The sequence below is a fragment of the Cibotium barometz genome, chromosome 30 (assembly GCF_041138505.1).
Source record: "Cibotium barometz isolate CiBa-2024 chromosome 30, ASM4113850v1, whole genome shotgun sequence".
Classification (NCBI taxonomy): Eukaryota; Viridiplantae; Streptophyta; class Polypodiopsida; order Cyatheales; family Cibotiaceae; genus Cibotium; species Cibotium barometz.
This window is the reverse complement of record NC_141075.1, coordinates 40,991,468-41,014,897: the sequence shown is the minus strand read 5'-3', so window position 1 is coordinate 41,014,897 and position 23,430 is coordinate 40,991,468. Positions and strand designations below refer to the sequence as shown.

The following is a 23,430-nucleotide window of genomic DNA, read 5'->3' as shown; positions in this document are numbered from 1 at the left end:
AAATAGAGAGAGAAATGAAATGAAATGAAATGTTATATTAACGTCTTCAAAAGGCCATAATGACCTATGAGACCAAAAAGTTACATCATGGTGGATCTGATACAGTATTGGGTCCCAAATACCCTCTATAGGGCCCCCACCACGATGGTGTATTTGCTTTATTAGAATGATGTAAATCTGAAAATAAAGACGGAATCTTGACCTGCACTGTTCACCTTGGTTGGAGCTCTTTCCCCTTGGCAATCCTGGCCCTTGGAACGCACCATCACTTCGTAAATAATGAGATGCTTCTACTGAATTATGGCTGGCCTTTTTATAGCCCTTCAGATGGCTGATCGGTTGCCCCAACAGGGGTCAGGCTGCTGAATATCCTCACGACCTGGAAAACTAGCATTAAATGCTCCTTTTTTGCCATTGCTTCACATTGGACAAGTTCTGTCAAGCATGCGTGTGATCTGGATGGTGTCCAGGCTGCTGGGCAGCCATGCGCAAACAGTGTGGGCTGCCCCCACACATGGCCGCGACTGGCTGGGCAGGGCCCAGGGCCCTGTTGGCTGCCGGGCCAGGGCCCCTAGGGCAGGCCGACAGCCTGCCCAACCCACACTAGGGCTGGTGGGCACAGCTTGGGGCCCTCTTGACCCCTTGGGATGGCTATAAGCTGCCCACTCCAAGAGCCTTAGGCTCTGTTCTGGGGTAGCCCTATGGACTGGCCCCCTTTTCTACATGCAAATCCTACATGCTCTACAGATGTCTGGCGTCTGGTTGCAAACCAAAAACACAAATCATCTCACATCATTCCAAAGGGAGATTCACAGTATGGACTGGCACTGCTTCATGTGCGCGACAATGCACACCTGACCTCGGACGCGTAGAGTGGAACCTTGGCTGACTCGTCCCGGACTGGGCTCACATGGGACCAGTTTCCACTCCAGGTCCTGCACCTTCTTGTTCAGGTGTCTACATCGGGATGCACGTGACATCCCCTTCTGCTTAACTTGACGGAAACTGCATGGCCTCCAAATAGTCCATCAATAAAGCCGGATAGTCTTCAAAGAACTCTTTGTCAAGCCAAAGCCCTTCGTGGGTCCCCCGGTCCTGAAACTTTGAGGAACTGTCTTTGTCTTTGGCTTGAGCCATAGTTGAAGCGGTGCAAAAGGATCTGTTCTGGAACCATCACTTCAGCTTCATCAACTATATCTAGTTCCGCTTCGTCTTTTACTTTTGAAGGGATTGGACCTACATATGGTTTTAGCCAACTGCCATCATGGAACACCGTGCATAGTCCAGCTCGGAGGTAGCTTCAACTTCATTGACACCTCATTGATCTTTCTTTGGATAGGAAAAGGTTCGAAGCTCCTAAATGATACCTTTGGGCATCGCTTGCCCACCTGTTTCAGTCTTTGCTTCATGATCCGAAGATAAACCCAATCTCCTTCCAAGAACTTCACATCGCTTTAGTCTTTGTTGGCCTGTCAAGTGTAGGCCTCTTACACTTTAGCCAACCTGTCTTTCACTGACTCCAAAATCTCCCGGTAAGACTCCGTCATTCTGTTCGCTTCAAGTACTAAAGACAAGGTTCTGGTCAAGAGCGACTAGAATGGTCTTCCAAACGCTACTTCATAGTGAGCCCTGCCAATAGCTGAAGAAAAGGAATCATTCAAAACAACTTAAACTAAAGGCAAATACGATCCTCGCTTACCTTGTTGATCATGGACATAACACTTTAGCACATCAAAGGCCAGCTCGTTGTAAATTCCTGTCTGGCCATCAGTCTATGGGTAAAATGCACTAGAAAAATTCAATTTAGTACCAAAGTTATCAAACAATTCTCTCCAAAAATGACTGGTAAACTTGGCATCTCGGTCTGACACTATGGTCCTAGGTATCCAGCCAATCGGGTACCAATGCCGAATGAACAAATGGGCAACATCTTGGGCGGTCACATTGGCTATGCATGGGATAAGCATAACAAATTTGCTAAATCTATCAGCAATATTCAAGCACTTAGTATTACACTTACCCAGACTGGGAGGCAGATTCGTAACAAAGTCCATCAATATATCTTGGATAGGTCCCTTGGGAATTGGTAAAGGTTGTAGCAACCCTATCTTCTTCCCACAAGGAGCTTTCACTTTCTGACAAACGTCACACTGTTGCACATGTGCAAACACATCTCGCCTCATTCTTGGCCAATAACATTGCCTTTCTAACTTCTCCAAAGTCGAATTCATGCCCCGGTGACCACGAGTGATGGCGTCGTGGGCGTCATGGAGAAGCGTTACCCTGTACGACTTCATGACACAAAGTCGGCCTTTGTAGAAAAGCCAACCATCGCGTATCAAAAAGTGGCATAGTCCTGTGGCATCCAATGCCTGCTCCCACTGTGTACTGAATTCCTCGGAATCCGCGTACGTGTGCTTCATGTCGTCTAGTCCCGTACCAACAAGGTTGAGTCTAGTGGTCTAAATCAATGTTACTATTCCCTTCTTGCTCAAAGCATCAGCCACTAGGTTGGCCTTTCTCGATCATACCACCAAATTGTTGGAAGATCAGGCGCCAGCAGTGCTGATGGTTACTCCACTGTACACTTGGCATTGTCTGAATCCAATGTAATGCCTGATGGTTAGTGCGAACCTCAAATTCACGGCCATAAAAGAAATGTTTTCAATGTTTCAAGGCTTGAATAACTGATAGGAGTTCCTGATCGTAGACCGAGTAATTCTTTTCCGTAGGCATTAACTTACGAGACATGTAAGCTACTGGACGGCCATTCTGTTGTAACACACCTGCACCTTGAGATTCTTAAATGCCTCCAACGCTCGTGGAGTTATTCGGATCCGTTGCCATCTAGTCTTGGATCCCTTTAGTAGATCGATGAGATCTGCCAAGATGTCACATGCACTCTGCACTCAGTGCATGGTGACAAGATGGCCCATCATCAGCAGTGCTACATCTGTACATTATTAGAACCCAGTAGGATGATATTTGTCGTCTCCGTGACCCCATTGTATATCCTCAGTCCAAGATAAGTCAGGCACGAGCTACGTAGGTCATTCCTCAGCCTTAGCGGGTCAGTCAGTTAGTCAAGTCCCTTAACCCACTTGGAGAGAATCATTCATGCATGTAGAGTCAGTAGAAGCCTTAGGGTTTGCATCAGAAGGCACTCTGCATTTTGCATAACATGCATTCATATGCCTGTGCATCACTTAGAACATCACGGTTTTATAACCTTTCGTGGCCCAAAAGCTAATTTGGGAGGCTACTCCACTTTTGGGAGACACGCCTCTCTCTCTCTCTCTCTCTTGCTTTTTGGGAGAAAACAAGGGGCTGGCAGGCTGCTTTTAGGCGCCTCTCTATTGGTGAAAAGGCGGAGGGTTGAAGAGCAGGAGGTGGCAGGCTCGAGCTTCGGTGCATGCCCTCTCTCTCTCTCTCTCTTTCTCTCTCCAGTGACTGTCGGCTGCATGCCGAGGGCTGATACAGGTTTTTCGAAGATTGGCGGCGGGCAGTTTTGTAGGGGCGCATAGGGGCTGACCAGCAGAAAGCAGATGGCTGGATGCACCTCTCCACTGGTGGAAAAAACAGTGGGACTGCACATGCGCCTTGGCTTCCTCTCTCTCTCTCATGCTTTTTGGAAGGTACTGCTGGCGGGCTGCGCTACAGAGAATACAGGCGCAGCTGAATATTTCTTATGCTTGTTTTTTGGGGAAAAAAGGTCAGTTGGCTGCCGTACTACTGCATGTGACCTATCTCTTGGAGAACCATAAACATGTTTCCTCGAGAAACCTACGACCTGTTTCCTGTGAAACCCTTAGGCCTGTGTCCCTTTGAAACCTTTGTCCTGTTTCCATACAGAACTATTCACAGCACCATTCAACAACAGTGCCAACAACGGCATACATCTAGTTACCTGTTCCCTCATGAAACATCTGGAAACATAGAGATGCCCATAACTGTAGGTCCCTCTGTTCCTTTCGAGCAGGAAGAAAACAATCTGCTCCATGAGCATGCAGCCATGCAAGCTTGCGTCGCTCCCATGCCAAGGAACACATTCAATTGACCTGTACTTGCAGCCAAAAACCCAAGCACATAGCTGAATTTGCTGCCAAACAAAAAAAACAGCCCATAAACAGTCCTGTCCTCTTGTTTTGCAGCTGAGAGAGAGAGAACACCTGTGGGTGAACCTGATGTCCAGCCCTACACTCCCTCTTTCAGTCCACGCTTCTATGTCCAGCACTGTATGTATAAACAACAGTTCAGTCCGGCAGACAACCTCTTGCCAAAAGCCAAGGAGACAGAAATTCAGTAGGCGCCTGTATACACTGCAGCACAGCAACCAGCCAGCCCTCCAAAAGCCAAAGGGAGAGAGAGAGGTTCGGCACCTGTGTCTCAGTTCTGGCAGAAGGTACAAGAATGGACACATGTTTGGTACAACCTTGCTACTGATTGGACAGGGGACAGGGAATCCATGACAGAGATGGATAGTACCCTTGGAAGGTAGAGAGGGTTGGCACAGGTGTGTCGACTGTATGGTATGTTGTGCTGTGATGCAAGTTCTCTTTTGGGAGACAGTTTGGGAGTCTGTGTTGTGATGCAAAAGCACTGGATGTGTCAGGGTGTGATGCTGTTCATAGGGTGAGAGGCTATGGATGGTTGTGGCAGCCCTGATCATGGGAGAAAGCTTCTGTATGCAGGACTCAATGTGAGAGTCTTTCGATGTGAACAATGGCTGGACTTGTTTGTGGATGCTGAGTGGACAAGAAGCCATGATGCACGGTCTTTGCACGCTTCAGGGGTTCTACTGTGACGTGACGGCGGCTGAGTTTCCAGCCTTATTGTGACGTGACGTGACGGCGGCTGAGTCTCCAGCCTTATTGTAATCAAAGCTCTCTTATAATCAATTAAAGAAATACCGCAAGGGGCGCCACTGCATTTTGGGGCCAATCGGTGTCCGTGTACTGTTTGCAGGAGCACTCTAGCTTCCCTTGTTTGTTTTCCTTTTCTTGGTCCTCAAAGGTGTTGAAGTGTTTTGTGTGCAAGTTTGTTTTTGCACCGCCCTTTGGTTTTGTCTGAAGACTGAGGCTGGTTTACAAGGTTCCGTTGCCAGGACATCGTCGACTTTCTCAAGTAGGCGAGTCCGTGGTTGCTTTGGCTAGGACAATCGCCAACTTTCCCAAGGGGGTGAGCTTGTGGTTGTCTCATGAGAGTCGCATCAAAAGCTTCAACATGTGGAAAGTGAAAAGGAAGTGCAGGAGGCAGTGCAGGATTATGTGTCTTTGCCTGTATGAGGTGAAGAGCAAAAGCTAAGGATGAAGCTCAGGAGAAAAGACACCAAGGACAAGAAGTAGTCAGCCAGGAACAAGAAGCAATTGAAGTGTTATGGTGCAAAAGATGGGTTGAAGGCTATGGCTTTCGACACTTTGTCACCGGAGGTATCTTCACGGAGGCTTCATGGGTTCGGAAGACAGTTTCTTTCTATGTTTAGCAGTGGTGATCTACTATGCTTCATTGGGGACTTGTGCTTACCACTTGGGTGGAGTGCAAGTAGGTTTTGGTGCCTAAGGATGTATCAGATGAGGCTCAGACAGAAGCGGAGGAACTTGATGAGGTTCTTATTCCTGAGCAGATACTGGCACACAAGGAAAGAAAGGTACAAGGTAAAGTTTCCCGTCGCTATCCTGTGAAGTTCAAGAACTGTTCACCGATGGATGCGAAGTGGATCTTAGCAAATTCACCTCAGGTATTGCAGCTTTATCTTGATGCCTTTGAGTTGGGGCCAACTCTTGTTATGGCTCATTCAGCTTCAGCAGAGCTGGGGTCTGGAGCATTGCCTGATGCTCAAGAGGGGGGTAGCACCCCCGCTCCCTTGTCACAGACAGTCTCAATTGTCATCTAGAAGTCGCTTGTTGGTGACATCTTTGTATTCACCCGAAGGTACTGATAGCTGACAGTACATCTGCTTATGGGACTTCTATGATATTGTGTACTAGTCACATGAGATGGTAAAGTTGGGTATGGTTCACAGTTGGCCGCACCATGAACTATAACTGCAACTATGGATAACTCTATCTACATCTATGGTTAACAGAGATGGTTTTTGCCTTTGGGACTAAGGTATGACTGAGGAAGATTGGGACATTGATCTTTGTCATATGGTTCTGGTTGTTCTTGACCACAGGATTGGTCAATTGGATATTGAGATGATGCTATTTGTGGAGTTGGTCTCCTTTGGAATGGCATGGTTTGGTTGAGCTCAAAGTCTGCGGCAACCTGAGTTAACACTTCGAGACTCTATGGAGGACATAAGTCTTGCGAGCAGTCCTAGAGTTGGTTTGGTTCATGGATATATGGATCGAACTCTATTTGTGCATGTATGCATACACTTTTTGAGGTATTATTGTATTCTAGTGCCATTGGATCCTGGTACCATTGAGAATACATTGGGTAATACTCTAGATTGTGTCGTGTGATGCATGTATACTGGTATGATACATCAAGTACTTTATGTTCATGGATGCACCACTGGGTGTGGCTCCTGCGGGATGGCCAGGAGACATATGTGGGAAGTACTTAGTGGATGTATTGTTTGGATGCATTGAGTGCTTTCATATGCTCATGTTGTACCATAAGTCGTGGGTCCTGCGGGATGCCCATGGGCGTAAGGTTTGCGAGCACCCCTGAGACTGTTACTTTTGAGTAGGTAGAGCATTTTGAGAAGCATATTGTTTGCGAATGCATATATGTGTCATATGTAGAATAATGCATGGTTTTGTTTTTGGTTAACACAGGTTATGTGTTTCCACTTGGTTTTAGACTTTTGTTGCAGGTTCTGAAGAAACAAACAAGAGTTGTTTGTCACTTTCACGTGACGGTGTGGCCTTATTGTGCAGGATGATTTTTTTTCATCACCCAAACGCACTCGAGGGCCATTGCTTTTGTCATATGGGGAGTCTTTGCTCATAAGATGCCTTACTGTGCCATTGAGTGCAATCGAGGACGCTTGCTATTTTTCAAGAGGGGGGTATGTCACGACCCTGTGTTTTTCTCTGAACAGTATGCAGGTGTGCACGGGGACATGGTGGACAATGTGAATGGCATCAATTTGGAGTTAAAAAGGAAACCCATGTGTGGACAACCCCAAGTGTGAAGGGGACAAAGAGATTTTAATTTAAAAGGTTTTATAACCTTTGGTGGCCCAAAAGCTAATTTGGGAGGCTACTCCACTTTTGGGAGACACGCCTCTCTCTATCTCTCTCTTGCTTTTTGGGAGAAAACAACGGGCTGGCGGGCTGCTTTTAGGCGCCTCTCTATTGGTGAAAAGGCGGAGGGTTGAAGAGCAGGAGGCGGCGGGCTGGAGCTGCGGCACATGCCTTCTCTCTCTCTCTCTTTCTCTCTCAAGTGACTGTCGGCTGCATGCTGCGGGCCGATACAGGTTTTTGGAAGACTGGCGGGCAGTTTTACAGGGGCGCATACGGGCTGAACAGCAGAAAGCAGATGGCTGGATGCACCTCTCTACTGGTGGAAAAAACAGTGGGACTGCACATGCACCTTGGCTTTCCCTCTCTCTCTCTCATGCTTTTTGGAAGGTACTGCTGGTGGCGGGCTGCGCTACAGAATACAGGCACAGCTGAATATCTTCTTATGCTTGCTTTTTGGGGAAAAAAGGTCAGTTGGCTGCCATACTACAGAGCTAAGACACAGGCTCTCTCTCCCTATGGCTTTTGGAGGGCTGGCTGGTTGCTGTGCTGCAGTGTATACAGGCGCCTACTGAATTTCTCTCTCCTTGGCTTTTGGCAAGAGGTTGTCTGTCAGGCTGAACTGCTGTTTATACATACAGTGCTAGACATAGAAGCGTGAACTAAAAGAGGGAGTGCAGGGCTGGACATCAGGTTCACCCACAGGTGTGCTCTCTCTCTCGGCTGCAAAACAAGAGGGCAGGACTGTTTATGGGCTGTTTTTTTTGTTTGGCAACAAATTCAGCTATGTGCTTGGGTTTCCGGCTGCAAGTACAGGTCAATTGAATGTGTTCCTTGGCATGGGAGCGATGCAAGCTTGCATGGCTACATGCTCCTGGAGCAGATTGTTTTCTTCCTGCTCGAAAGGAATAGAGGTACCTACAATTATGGGAATCTCTATGTTTCCAGATGTTTCATGAGGGAACAGGTAACTAGATGTATGCCGTTGTTGGCACTGTTGTTGAATGGTGCTGTGAATGGTTCTGTATGGAAACAGGACAAAGGTTTCAAAGGGAAACATGCCTAGGGGTTTCACGAGAAACAGGTCGTAGGTTTCTCGAGAAAACATGTTTATGGTTCTCCACAAGAGATAGGTCACATGCAGGCAGAAGGTACAAGAATGGACACATGTTTGGTACAACCTTGCTACTGATTGGACAGGGGACAGGGAATCCATGACAGAGATGGATAGTACCCTTGGAAGGTAGAGAGGGTTGGTACAGGTGTGTCGACTGTATGGTATGCTGTGCTGTGATGCGAGTTCTCTTTTGGGAGACAGTTTGGGAGTCTATTTTGTGATGCAGAAGCACTGGATGTGTCAGGGTGTGATGTTGTTCATAGGGTGAGAGGCTATGGATGGTTGTGGCAGCCCTGATCATGGGAGAAAGCTTCTGTATGCAAGACTCAATGTGAGAGAGTCTTTCGATGTGAACAACGGCTGGACTTGTTTGTAGATGCCGAGTGGACAAGAAGCCATGATGTGCAGGGTCTTTCCAGGCTTCAGGGTTCTACTGTGACGGTTGAGTTTCCAGCCTTATTGTAATCAAAGCTCTCTTATAATCAATTAAAGAAATACCGCAAGGGACGCAACTGCGTTTTGGGTTCAATCGGTGTCCATGTACTGTTTGCAGGAGCACTCTAGCTCCCCCTATTTGTTTTCCTTTTCTTGGTCCTCAAAGGTGTTGAAGTGTTTTGTGTGCAAGTTTGTTTTTGCACCGCCCTTTGGTTTTGTCTTAAGACCGAGGCCGGTTTACACTACAGTAGATAAACGCAGCTGTGCATGCAGTCCCGGTCCAGATTCCAGCAAGATCTCCTACGTTTTCTGCATATACAGAACCCAGCCTGTGCACAGTACCCTTCAGTCCTGCGTTTTCAGTTCTACCTTAGTTCTCAGCATTCCATTCATCATCCACATTTGCCCCAGCCATCTGGTGAAGGTAACACAGTATTCATAAGTATTTTCAGCATTCATTCATAGCTTGGAACAGTCCACTACAGTCCCTTCTCAGCCTCAGGTGTGCAGCCCTTCCTCATACCCTTGGGAAGGGTGCATAGGCTCGAGATCAGTTCATTGTGGTGTTTCTACAGCCGTGTTCAGGTCAGCCAAGCTTCCGATCCTCCGAGATCTTGCGTTTGGCTTATCTATAGTCCACACTCATTCTCTCTAAAGTAATAAAGCAAATACTATTCTGGTAACGGGATAGGGGGGCCTTCAGTGGGTAATTTAGGCTAAGGCAGGCATTATTGGAGGCTATCTTCCTGCAGAGGAGCAAAGGAAATACCAATAAGAAAACAGATGTTTTTTATGTCACATCATAGGGCATGGTAAGAAGGATTGCCACAAATGGCAAGCGGAACAAGCCACCAAAGCCCCTTCTGCCACAGTTGCCACAACATCCCCAGCTCCTCCAACCCCGCCTACTACCACCAATGCGATTCAGCTTTTACCTTCTATGCATCCTATGCCATCCGTGGTATTTGATGCTAAGCAGGAGGGTGACAGCGATGCTACACAAAAAAGCCTCATCCGAGCTTATCGCTCTGCCAAGGGCCGACAGTTTGTAGTCCTTTTCGATATGGGCAGTTCTGAGGACGCCATCTCTCCCCAATTGGCACATTAGTCCCATATCATCTGGATGTGGACGGGTTTACACCTGGTCTTCGCACCCACATTTCTCAAAAGGCACAGCAGTTTGTCTTTTAAGTTCAAAAGGCCTATTTCCAACGAGATTTCATCGTCTCACCTCTGTTGGGGTGTGACATGATCTTAGGAATTCAATGGTTCAGTCAGTATGAACCTCTTCCCGATTGGGGACAGCACACTTTTACTATCTCTAGAGGTTTTCTTGAGCCTGTCATGATTCGTGGGGACAGAAGCATTCTTGGTATCCCATTGATTTCGCATCTCCAGGCCCGATGAGCTATCCGCGAGGGAGCAGAAGGAGCATTGCTCTATGTTCGTGCTCAAACAGCCTCTACCCCTTCGGTAGCGACTATCTCATCTTCATCTCCGACCCCTCAGTGAGCAGTCCTCTTGTCCAGACATCAGGACATTACGCTCAGGGATGATCTCCCGCCCAATCTCCCACCCTCTCGCCCTGAGGACCATCACATTGATTTGATCCCTGGATCGGATCCTCCTAGCAGGTTTCCCTATCGTCTTTCCAAGACTTTAGAGGGCGAGTTAGAAAAACAATTATCTGAGATCCTTCGAGCCGGATTCATTCGGCCTTCTTCCTCACCATTTGTTGCACCTATCCTATTTGTCCAAAAGAAGGACAAGTCTGCATGCCTTTGTGTAGACTACAGAGCATTAAACAAACTCACCATCAAGAATAAGTTTCCTATGCCAAGGATAGAGTACATTTTGGAGCGTTTAGACGGTGCCAAATATTTCACTAAGATCGACCTCAAGAGTGGTTACCATCAGGTCCGCATTTTCAAAGCTAACATTCCCAAAACAGCTTTCCGGACAAAGCGTGGTCCCTACGAGTTCTTAGTCATGCCCTTTGGGCTTACAAATGCGCCAGCAGCCTTCAATAAAATGATGTCCAAGATTTTCGCAGTCCTCATTGGGAAGTGTGTTTTCATATTCCTTGATGGCATATTAGTCTTCTCAGCCACTGCAAAGCAACATGAGAAAGATGTGGAGAAAGTCTTGCAACTCTTGCGAGATGATGGGCTCTACATAAACGCCAAAAAGTCTGTTTTTTTTTTTTTCCAGAAAGAGACTTCTATTAAGTATGAGAAAAACATACAACAATCACAGCTATAAGCCGGAAAAGAATAGAATCACCCCAATATGTAAGGTGATTTCAACCACTCAGGAGCATCATGATGCCATGTAAGACCTGTGGTACTAGAGGAAAAGAAGATGCCATGGTCCCATTCTCGCATAAATATCACACGCTTCGCCTGCGCAAAACAAGAGGGTCCTTGAATGCAAGCCCAAGTAGCCATAAGAGTGTGGATGATATCACCCCATATAGTACTAATGCACTAAGACCCAAAAATCTGGACACCCTCAATAGCCTCCGTTCATCTAGCTTTCCAGATCTGCCATGCTGTAATACTGGCAATAATCTCCCAACTGGTGTCAATCCTCTGTCTAGGGGGTGTATAATCAGAGTAAGGAACATCCTGCAATAAACCATGCTGGGCAATACCTCTACGAATGAAAAAAGCAGAATCTATACCACTGCCCTCATAAAAAGCTGCGGACCGGACTAGGAGATCCAAGCAACTGCCCCCAAGTCACATGCATGGCTCGGCCACTCAATTTGCCCATAAGTTGGGCTACAGGACCCCAAATCTACTGTGCAATGCTGCATACCCATAGACAATGTTGTATGGACTCAGAATCTGCCGCACATCTAGGACAGGAAGGTGCTACACCGAAAATTGATCTCCACTGATTGGTGGGGAGACCACCATGTAAGAATAACCAAAGAAATGAGAGATCTGGCTCCTTCTGTATGAGTGCCAAAGTCTATGCCAATATCTGCGCTGTATCACTGGAGAAATATCATAGCTCTCCCAATGAGGCCTAAGAGTAGGGATCCTATGCATCTGTCGAGTGAGAAGCCTGGCATTCCGAACAGTGAAACTAAAAAAAGGAAGGCTTTTCAAAGGATCGAAGGCATCAATCCACTCCCACTTTTCTTGATCCCACTGAAGATATATGATAGGACTGCCACCATATAGCCACAAACACCGAGAGCCATGCGTCACTATCTGAGGAGAAGGGTCAATGAACCAGTGCTTCCGAGCAACCAACAATCCTCACTGGACTAAGCCTAGTATTTGGGATGATCTCCTCCATACTACATCTCCTCAATCTCCCACCAGGCATGATAGCATAAATGAGGCAATATCCTCCTGGCCCGGGAGAGCAATGACTTGCAGAGGTATGCCTATCCTCGAAAAAACTCCGAGCCAACTCGGATGATAGTCTCCGTGAAAGGTGTCCGAAAAAGCCACTCATGCGGAATAGGGTCTCCGTGAAAGGTCCCAGAAAGCCACACATGTTAGAGAGGTTCAATACTTGGGCTATATCATCGGTTCTGATGGGATTCGCTTGGACCCCTCAAAGGTTCACGAGATTTTAGATTGGGACATTCCTAAGACCGCCCAAGAGATCCGCTCATTCGTAGGTCTTTGCCAGGCCTATAGTACCCATGTCCACCAATTTTCCAACCTTGCAGCACCTCTAACCGACTTGCTCAAGGGAGTGAAGACTCGAAAGCAAAAAGTCTCAGTTACAGGCAAGGTGCTTGATGCATTCCGTGCACTCTAGAAAACCACCTCAGAAGCGCCCGTCTTGAAGTTAGCATCTTGGGATGAACCTTTCGAGGTCATTACCGATGCCAATAACGTAGCCATAGGTGCAGTCCTTCAGCAGAACAATCATCCCGTGGCATACTACAATAGAAAGTTGGATGTCGCCGAAAAGAATTATTCGGTATATGACAAAGAGCTTTTGAGTGTGATCACAGCGCTAAAACATTGGAAGCCTTTTCTTTATGGACAGGTTTTCACATTAAAAACAGACCACCAAGCACTTAAGTGGCTTCAAACCACGCCCAGTGCCCAGTGGAGTGATCGGCAAGCCAGGTGGAGTCAACTCTTCCAACAGTTTGGAGGAATGATTGAGTACATCCCTGGTAAGCATAACCCAGTAGCAGATGCTCTAAAGTCGAGAGGCCAGCATCCAGGCAGTCCAGGAATTTACCATTCTCGAAATCACAGGGAAGAACTTTGATAGCATGAAAGACCAATATGTTGACTCCCTTGAGTTTGGTACTCAGTACAGTTTGACCCTCAATTCTAAGCCTAGCCACTACTCGGTAAAGAACAGTTGGTTGTTCTACAAGAACCGTCTCTGTGTCATTCGAGAAAAGCGAGCAGCTCTTCTCCATGATGCCCATGACTCCTTAGTTGGAGGACATAGAGGTATCAACAGTACTCTCGAGAAATTAGAACGGTCCTTTTATTGGCCAAAAATGAGGCGTGATGTCTATTCACATGTTCAAGCCTGTAAGATTTGTCAAAAAGTAAAGGTTCCACATACAAAGAAGGCTGGTTTACTTCAACCTTTGCCTATCCCCAACGGACCTTTCATCGACATATCTATGGACTTTGTAGGGCCTCTACCAGCATCCACCGGATCTCGTAACACTCAGTATTTTACCATTGTGGATCGCTTCAGTAAGTTCTGCATGCTCATCCCATGCAAGCATATGGCCACAGCTAAGGACGTAGCCCGTCTTTTTCTCAAGCATTGGTACCAATTTCTGGTTTGCCTAGCACCATAACCTCGCACCATCACCTCAGATAGAGATTCCAAGTTTACCTCGCATTTCTGGAGGACATTATTCGAAAACTTTGGAACTAAGTTACAGTTGTCTAGTGCATTCCATCCACAAAGAGACGGCCAGACAGAAATTTATAACCAGTTGGCCTTTGATGTTCTCAAGTCATATTGTCATGACCAACAGTCCAAATGGGAACATTATCTTCCATTGGTCCAAGCTATCTTGAACGATACTCATTCATCCAGTGTCGGACGGACTCCATATGAAGCAGCCTTTGGTCACCGTTTCTCTTCTCTTTTGACAAGATTGGTGTCTCCATCTCTAGAGGCTAATAAAACCACACAAGCATTTTCCGAAATCATTGAGTCAATCAAGGACCGCTTGACCAAAGCGCAGGAAGCCTATAGCAGACAACGAGATGTTCACTTCAAAGAAGGGGATTGGGTCTATCTGCGCATCATGAAACAAAGATTGAAACAAGTGGGCAAACGTTGTCCCAAGCTTTCATTCCGTAGTTTTGGAAAGTTAAGAGATGTCTCCATGAAGTTAAAATTGCCTAATAGTTGGACGATGCATGATGTTTTCCATGTTTCTTGGCTAAAACCATATGTTGGACCAGAAGTGTTTGATGTTTCAGATGAACAACAGCCAGACGTGGTAGACAAAGCCGAAGTCATCGAGCCCGAGTAGATCCTTCTTCATCGTTGGAAGCATGGTTCCGGTCAACGGATACGTCAATTCTATACAAAATTCCGAGATCGAGGTACCCACGAAGCCGTATAGCTAGACGAGGAGTTCTTTCAAGAGTATCCCCAATTGTTTGTGGACTACTTGGAAGCCATGAACCTGCCGCCAAGCTAAGCAGGAGGGAATGTCACATACATTCTGCACTCAATGCATGGTGACATCAGCAGTGCTACATCTGTACATTATTAGAACCCAGTAGGATGATATTTGTCATATGTCGTGACCCCATTGTATATCCTCAGTCCAGGATAAGTCAGGCACGAGCTACGTAGGTCATTCCTCAGCCTTAGCGGGTCAATCAATTAGTCAAGTCCCTTAACCCACTTGGAGAGAATCATTCATGCATGTAGAGTCAGTAGAAGCCTTAGGGTTTGCATCAGAAAGCACTCTGCATTTTGCATAACCTGCATTCATATGCCTGTGCATCACTTAGAACATTACAAAAGCCTTAGGAAATTAACTAGGATTTATCTGGTATTTTTTCAATATTTTATGGTATTTTATTAGCATTTAATGCCATTTTTATGACATAAAGTTTAATAACTTTATGTCCAGTCAGCCAACTTTGACCAACTCTCAACCACTATAAATAGGCAAGCCATTGTGCTTAGTAGAGCATTCAGATTCAGGTGCCTTCTTCCTCAGCCCTAGGAGCATACCCGCCTGCAGCCAGCAGTTCCCCTCCCTTCACAGTAGGCCTGCGTTTTGCCCCTTCAGCACCCCTGGGCATCAGCGTTAAGCCTTCAGCAGCCTACAGTAGATAAACGCAGCTGTGCATGCAGTCCCGGGCCAGATTCCAGCAAGATCTCCTGCATTTTCTACATATGCAGAACCCGGCCTGTGCACAATACCCTTCAGTCCTGCGTTTTCAGTTCTACCTCAGTTCTCAGCATTCCATTCATCATCCACATCTGCCACAACCATCTGGTGAAGGTAACACAGCATTCATAAGCATTTTCAACATTCATTCATAGCTTGGAACAGTCCACTACAATCCCTTCTCAGCCTCAAGTGTGCAGCCCTTCCTCATACCCTTGGGAAGAGTGCATAGGCTCGAGATCAATTCATTGTGGTGTTTCTACAGCCGTGTTCACGTCAAGCAAGCTTCCGATCCTCCGAGATCTTGCGTTTGGCTTATCTACAGTCCACATTCATTTTCTCTAAAGTAATAAAGCAAATCCTAGTCCGGTAACGGGATAGGGGGCCCTTCAGTGGGTAATTTGGGACCCAATCTGGTGTACATATATCTCTCTCTCTCTCTCTACATCTCTTTAAAGTTTGAAGTCATTAAAGTGGATTGCTAAACTCACGAAACTTAGGATACAGAAGGTGTGTGAGACTTGTGCGACAGGATCCTTGATTACGAACACTTCCGCTGCATGTTACACGAGAGGCCAGAAAATTTGTCTATGTGGGTGGAGTATGCCTTGCATATACCCACAAAGGATCTAATGTCATAAGCCGTCTGTGGTACTTCCCAATTGACAATCTTGGCCACCTTGGCCGGATCAAGTCGGGTGCCCTCGGCAATGATAATGTATCCAAGGTAGTGAACCTCGAACAAATGAAATTCCGACTTCTTATCATTGACGTAGAGCTTGTTGCTTTCCAGCAACTTCAGAACTTTCTTCACATCAATGTCGCGCTGCTCAACAGAAGCTGAAAATACCACTACGTCGTTCAGAAATATGAACACACACTTTCCTATTAAGTCCCTGAAAACACGCATCATCATGCGGTTGAATGTAGCTAGGGCGTTCGTCAAGCCTAAAGACATGACCACAAATTCATAGTGAGCCCATTCTGTATGGAAGGCTGTCTTGAGAATGTCCCCCTCAACAATCCTCACCTGGTGGTACCCACTCTTCAAGTCCAATTTCGAGAACACCTTGGCCCCATTCAACCTGTCGAGAATATAATCTATTGGAGGCATCAGGAACTTACTCTTGATAGTCATCGTATTGAGTGCACGATAATCGACACACAATCGAGAAGAACCATCCTTCTTCCTTACAAACGGGATCGGTGCTGCAAAAGGCGACACACTGACACGTATGAAGCCAGATTACAATAGTTCTTGGAGATGGCGGTCCAACTCCGATTTCATTGCCTTGGACAGGCAGTATGGAAACTTGCTCGGGGGATTCGAGCCTGGGAGGGGGTCTATCTTGTGGTCCTCCACTCTCGACGGGAGAAGTAGGGAGGGAGATTGTCCCGAAGAAAAATCTTCTAGAACTTGTCATGGAGAGCCTGGTACTTCTCTGAAGCACTGGCCACCACTTGGGCAGTCTGGATGTATATCATCGCACACTGTGCGCCTTTCCTGATTTCTCGTTTAGCCTGTAAGTGGCTTATAGGAGAAAATTTCGGGATTCCTGACTCTCACACTTAATGGTCATTGGGAGTTTTGACATATTCCGGCTAATCTGAAAAGTGTGCCTGTCCCAATCGATATTTGGCTAGAATTTGTGAAACCACTGAATTCCCAAAATTATGTCTACTCCTACAGAGGGGCAACCATAAAATCTCGCGCAAACTCTATTGCCTAAAAGACTAATTCAGCACCTTAAGCTTCAAACTTAATGCTCATCGTCATGCCTGTGCTAAAACCCTCAACTTTCTTGTCCACCGAAGTGTGCCTATCCCAATCAATATTTGGTTGGAACTTGTGAAACCACTGAATTCCCAAAATTATGTCTGCTCCTACAGAGGGATAACCATAAAATCTCGCGCAAACTCTATTGCCTAAAAGACTAATTCAGCACCTTAAGCTTCAAACTTAATGCTCATCATCATGCCTGTGCTAAAACCCTCAACTTTCTTGTCCACCCCAAAGTCAGGATGAAACAAACTCACTGAGCGGCCTGTTTCATGACCATATCCTCCGTGAACCTGTGGAGGCCAGGGTGGTTGTTTATGAAGTGGTAGTCTTCTTTGGACAATCCCTAGAAGTGTGTCCTTTTGTGTGACAAAAGAAACACCTACCCTCCTCCTTGTACTAAGATGTCTCCTCAACACTCAATTTCCCATCGAGCTTGCCTGCATGAGCTTTCTAGTCTAGAGTAAGCTTGGGTGCATTGGTCAAGTTCTTGGAGCCAGAGGCTCCAGTGCTCTGCCCTAGGGAAGACCCCGTCTGTTTCTAGCCTTTTCCCCCAGTGGCGGTTGCCTTGGGAGTGGCGGGCTCGGAAGTCTTGGGCTTTCTGCCATTGTGCTTAATTTCAGCACTCTGCGCAGACGAGAGTACATCCTCGAAGGTGGCTAGTTCGAAATTTTATTGGCAAACTAAAGGACTCGTTGCGCATTTTGATGCGCCCCCCTAAACTTGTCTTCGAGTCGCTCAATGTAATGGGGCGATAGAAATCGCCGCTTAAGGTCGAGTACAAACTCCTCCCAAACATAAACTAGGGCATCACACGTTGTAGGCCCAAAGCACAAACTATAGTAGGCTGGAAACAGTTGATTACTGCTGAAAATGAGCACGAGGGAAGCCCGTAGGTGCTTACAAGCATAAGAGACTGTTGCTACAGCCAGTGACCTCCAACACATATGCAAGCATGAGATGAAAAGTGAGGGGAAGGGTGAGAACCCTTATCTATCCCTTCAAAGAGCTGGTCGGCCAGCTATAGCAGGCCAACAGTTGTCCAATAGCATAAAACGCTATAAAATGCCTAACAAATGGGAGAAAATACCTAAATAATATCTGCTAAATATGCCAATGCAAGGTCTCATAAAATGACCAATACAAGCATGAAAAAAGGTGATGTAGACCCTCTCGAGATGATATTTTCGAACACCTCCTCTTCAGTGCCAAAGGGGCGGTCCAATACCAACACGCTGAAGTAACGCCTCCAAAGTAGCTCTCAGAGGACGTTTAGTGATGAGATCAGCCACATTGTCCTTGGTAGAACAGTAGGCCAGCCGAAGAAGTCCCAACTCGATCCAATCACGTACAAAATGATACTGCATCTCAATATGCTTCGATCGTCACCATATCACAAGATTCTGAGCTAGAGCAATAGCACTCTGAGAATCACAGAAGATGGTTAACTGGGGAGTGTCGGCACGACACAAATGCTCCAGAATCTGATGAATCCAAAGTGCCTCAGTGGAGGAGAGAAGGTCGGATTTATACTCAGCCTTGATGGAAGAAGCAGAAACAGTCCTCTACTTTTGAGACTTTCAAGAAATCAATCTTGTACCAAGCATGAAGCAATATCCAAATGTAGACCTCCGAGTATCAATGCAGCCTGCCCAATCAGAATCTGTGAAACCAACCAAATCAGCACCATTGGAATAGGTGATGCCATAATCTGAAGTACCTCGAAGATAACGAAGAACTCTCAAGGCTGCCTCCAATGAGACCTTCGAGCGGCTGATGAGAACTGGCTGAGAACACTCATTGCATAGGAGATATCTAGACAGGTGTTTGCAAGGTAAAGCAATGGTACTCTATGGAATCCACCAAGGGTGTATCATCCTCCTTGGATAACTTGGCTTTGGGATCCATGGGACAAGAGAGGTGCACAATCCCACAACCCATAAAGTGGGAGCAGCTTCTTTACATACTTCTCGTGAGAAATGACGATATACAGTCATCTTTCTGCCAAACCTCCAGCCCAAGAAAATAATGAAGAAGGTCAAGATCGGTCATCTCAAATGTCGCTGAAAGCTTGGACTGAACCTATGTGACCAGTCACCAACTCAATAACTAAGCCAGAAAGAAAGAGGTCATCAACATACAAAACAATGACACCAACAGCCCCATCGGAAAGAAGCACATAGAGATTGCTATCAGCATATGCCCTCTCAAAGTCGAAGATAACAAGAAGGCATCAATCTTCTAATACCATGCACGGGGTGCTTGTTTGAGACCATAAAGAGCCTTCTGCAGAAGATACATATGGGTGTCCTGTCCTTGAATCACAAAACCAGGAGGCTTCTCAACATAAACTTCCTCCTCTAAATCTTCATTCAGAAAAGCGGATTTGACATCCATCTGGAACACGGGCCATCTTAAGTGTGCAGCCAGAGCCAAAACAATCCTAATGATGGTATACCTCGTTGTAGGAGCCAATGTCTCATCAAAGTCTTCACCTGCCTTCTGAGCATATCCTCGAGCAACAAGGCGGGCTTTGTACTTATCCAAAGAACCATCTGCATGAAACATGACTTTGAAAATCCATTTCACACCAATCATACAATGATATAAAGGCTGTGGCACCAAAGACCAAGTGTGATTCCTCTCAATAGAGGACATCTCTGCTTCCATGGCTTGTTGCCTAGTGCCTGGAGGAAAGGCTCTGACCACTAGCTTGCAAAGCAAGGCTCTGCACTAGATATCTAGATCTATAATATTCAGCCCTCCTTCCTACCTCGGACAAATGATAGTCTCCCATGCAACTCTGGCTTGAGTATCTACACTATGTCATCCAAACCTGACCAAAGAAAATTGTGGACTAGTCTTTGTAGTAGCTGATCAATGCATCCTCATGAGAAGCACCAACAGGAGAAGATATACAAGGCTGAAGCATGCAGTACTTTAAAATCACCAAGGCTCTAAAGGCTAAGTCCAATTTCCTAGAGCTCCTATGAAGCAGCTTTTTTCCTATGCTCATGAGAACTCGTGCAAACTACCGTGTTGATCCCAACCTGACATCCCATGTATCTCACAAAGCTGCTTCTCTCAATCCACGTAAATCCAAGTTCTGCACCCCAATTGACTATCACCCAGTCACTAACCCAAAAACCAACAGATTTGTGCCAGTTGATAAGAGCTCCCAAGTGTGTCCCGTTTTCTGGCTAATAGTCCACACCTACCTATAGCCTATCTGGCACTATGCCAACCTTACCAAAAACCATCAAGCCACCAAGGCCACCATCTAATGTCTAAACCAAGACTATGTGTCAAGCTCCTCAACCATGGCTTCTCCTCATAATGGGGGTCTTACAAAACATGAGCTACCTAAACCTACACAAAATAGAGTGTGGCTGGACATTGATATCCAACATGACTAGGAACCAAAGTCATTGCTGTAAAGTGCACAATGGACCATGAGTTCCAAGGTACAGTTAGCTCGACAGATAGGCACATTAAAGAAAAAGCCAAAGTAATTCATTTTCTTGTGAATGATGTGTCCTCGATGCTGTCTACTACTCTTTTAAAAATAATTCTTACTTCAGTTGCAATTCCATTCTACAAAAGCCATATTGTTGCATGATTTCTTTTATATGCAATAATATAGAGGCGTGTCTTTTTCCTATACATATATATTTTTTATTATTTTATTGGAAACCTCACAATTTTTTGTGGAGGTATGAGACATTTCTATACCAAAAATTAAAACCCTCGAGATTAAAAAAGACATCGAAATGTGTCTTGTGACTTAGAAATTTATTTGCAAGTGGAATAATTACACATGTCGAACTGAATGTGGGGTTTTGGAAACAATTCTTTAAACACAAAAGATTTGCAATAAAGTTCTTACAATATTTAGTGAGCACACTATAAAAAATCCATAAGATACTTGTTCTTATCACCATCACTTGTTCTAAATCCCTTGGTTTCTTTAAGACCATGATCATCAACACATGTTGGCTGGATAGTGCTAAACTTGACCAAAATATGACACTAATCAGTTGCCATCTGTGAGAAGATTTCATCAAACTCAAAGTCAATTTGAAATTTTTTGTTAAAAAACAGAATGCTATTAAGACTTTTGGAATAATGCATTCTTGTGTTTAATTCAATTCTTTTCTATGTATCTTGAAACCAAAATTTCATGGATTAAGCCTTGAGTTGATTGTATTATGTGAGAAAACAAAATAACCTCTACTCTTGTCAAGACTCAACTTCCTACAAACAATGTAGATTTCTCATTTGGCTAAGCTTGTAGTCGTATGGTACAGATAGATTGCCTCTATGTCACATGCATCAGCTCCAGTTCTCAGATGCATGTCATGCTGGGGTACAAGGTACAGTTAGGGTTAGGGTTTGTAGTTGCACGGTGCAGCTGGATTGCCTCTGTCACATGCATCAGCTCCAGTTCTAAGAAGCATGTCATGCTGGGCTACAAGTCACAGTTAGGGTTAGGGTTTGTTGTGAGCCCTAAAAAGGGACAAAAGGGGCTAAGTACGAATGCGATTAACGCAACTAAGCTATCATTTAGCCGACTGATTGGCTTACTCCTCCTATAACTATGGCCTCTCTCCCCATTCTAAACATCGTCTGCAATTTTTCCTTGAGTAGATCCTTCTACAGTCCTAGTCAGAGATAAACCCTCATTACAGAAAATAGAAAACTTAAACACTAAGGTTCCTATAGGAGGATGCATAATGAAATCCTAACCTTTCCATCAGGTGATGAGATGAAGCCTTAACATTTCAACCAGATATAAAAGCCTAACATATTCAACCAGGTAATGCAGAAATGAAACCCTAACATTTCTAGCATATGATGCAGAAGTGAATTACTAACATTTCAGCCAGATAATTGAACTAAAAATTCCACCACATAACGCACAATTGAAACCCTAGCATTACCAGGAGAGACAGAATCAGTCCTTAACGTTCCAATCAGATGATGCACCCTAACATATTAAGCAGATGATGCAGGCATAACATGCTAACAATTTAATCAGAGGATGCAGACATATAAAACCCTAGCATCTCGATCAGATGATGCAGTAAAAACCCCAACAGTTCCACCAGATGATGCGGATAAGAACCTAACATTTCGATCAAATGATGCCCATAGAACCCCAGTATTTCTATCAGATGATGCAGATAAAATCCGTTTAGATGGTGCAGTCATGAAACCCCAATATTCCGATCAGATTATGCAGGCATGAAACCCTGAAATCTCTATGAGATGATATAGAAATGGTAACCTAAAGGAGCTGGGGAGAGGAGCTTACGATCGTGAGGGTTTCGCAGTTGCGGTTGTACTTAGTTGGTGTAGTTTCCTGTTATATTTTGAAAATGTATAATTATTTACCTCTCGTTATTATTATTATCATCTATTACATATTAACCATAGGCACAACGACAGGAGAGAAAAAAAAAATCTTCGATTTCTAAAAAATAAGAGGAAAAAATCCTTTTGATTGACCCTTTGTTTTCTGGCTTCTATTCCTACATTTCGCTTCTTAATGTCTTTTACATACCGCAGTAACGCACGGGTTGAGTACTAGTTCTTCTTCTTCCTCTTCCTCGTTCTTTTTTTGGGGCAAAGAGTTTACCCCTTGGAGTGAGCCCCACACCTTAACGCACGAACTCATACAGTGTCACACCCCATCTTTCGGAGCCGCATGCTCTGATATATCTATTCCCACTAGTTTATTTGGAGTTACTTTTAATCAAGTAGTCCTGGTTACCTTCTCTATAAGTTAATAATATTTTAAAGTTTTTAATAGTGTTCCAATCCTTAGATATCTTCAATTTTTTTGCTTCTCTCATTTTAGATATACGATGTTTGTTGCAACCAAGTACACTTCCCTCCATATGTGCTCTCGCTCTCTCCATCCCGACCACAGGTAGAGTCTCTCTCTCTCTCTCTCTCTCTCTCTCTGTCTCTGTCTCTCTCGATCCACTAACACCATCATCCGCATCCTCAAGCCGGAGATCCACTTGATCCTAATAATTATATGACAAACATGATTGGCCACACATTGGATCTAAGGATCAGTGCTAGAGGAGGACCGCAATTCATTCGAAGAGAGACAAGGATATAGAGCCTCAGGACAAGCAAGCTCTCCGAGAAGCTACTCTACCCTTGACCACATCTTCACCCTTCATGCCATCATCGAGGAGAGAAAAGCATGACATCAGAGGATTTACTGTTACTTTGTGGATTTTTGTAAAGCTTTTGATACTATACTCCGACCTAGCCTCCTACTACACGTCTATAGGAGATAGGAGTCCCATCTGGCATGGTTTGCAACATCATTACCCTCTATGAGTGTGTCATCACCATACAAGTGAGAGCCCATTAGGTATATCGAATGAGATTTTCAACACTATCAAGGTGAAACATCACCCACTTTTTTGGCCTCTATATTGATGAGATCTCAAGCTTCATTGACAGACTAGGTGGGGCTGGTGTCCCCCCTAATCTACATTAATGAGATCTCAAGCTTCAT

General features: G+C 45.2%; 1 protein-coding gene across 1 annotated transcript in view; it reads right to left on the bottom strand.

Annotated features, from left to right (window-relative positions):
* LOC147621494 (uncharacterized) overlaps window positions 1–22,227 on the bottom strand; it is a 141,327-nt gene extending 119,100 nt beyond the window's left edge. The window contains exons 1-2 of the mRNA XM_086824251.1: window positions 22,207–22,227; window positions 20,779–20,898 (exon numbers count right to left, since the gene is read on the bottom strand). Coding sequence (XP_086680377.1) covers window positions 20,779–20,875 — 97 coding nt within the window. The 5' untranslated portion in view covers window positions 20,876–20,898; window positions 22,207–22,227. The remainder of the gene's footprint in view (window positions 1–20,778; window positions 20,899–22,206) is intronic.
* Between the last annotated feature and the right edge of the window lie 1,203 nt (window positions 22,228–23,430).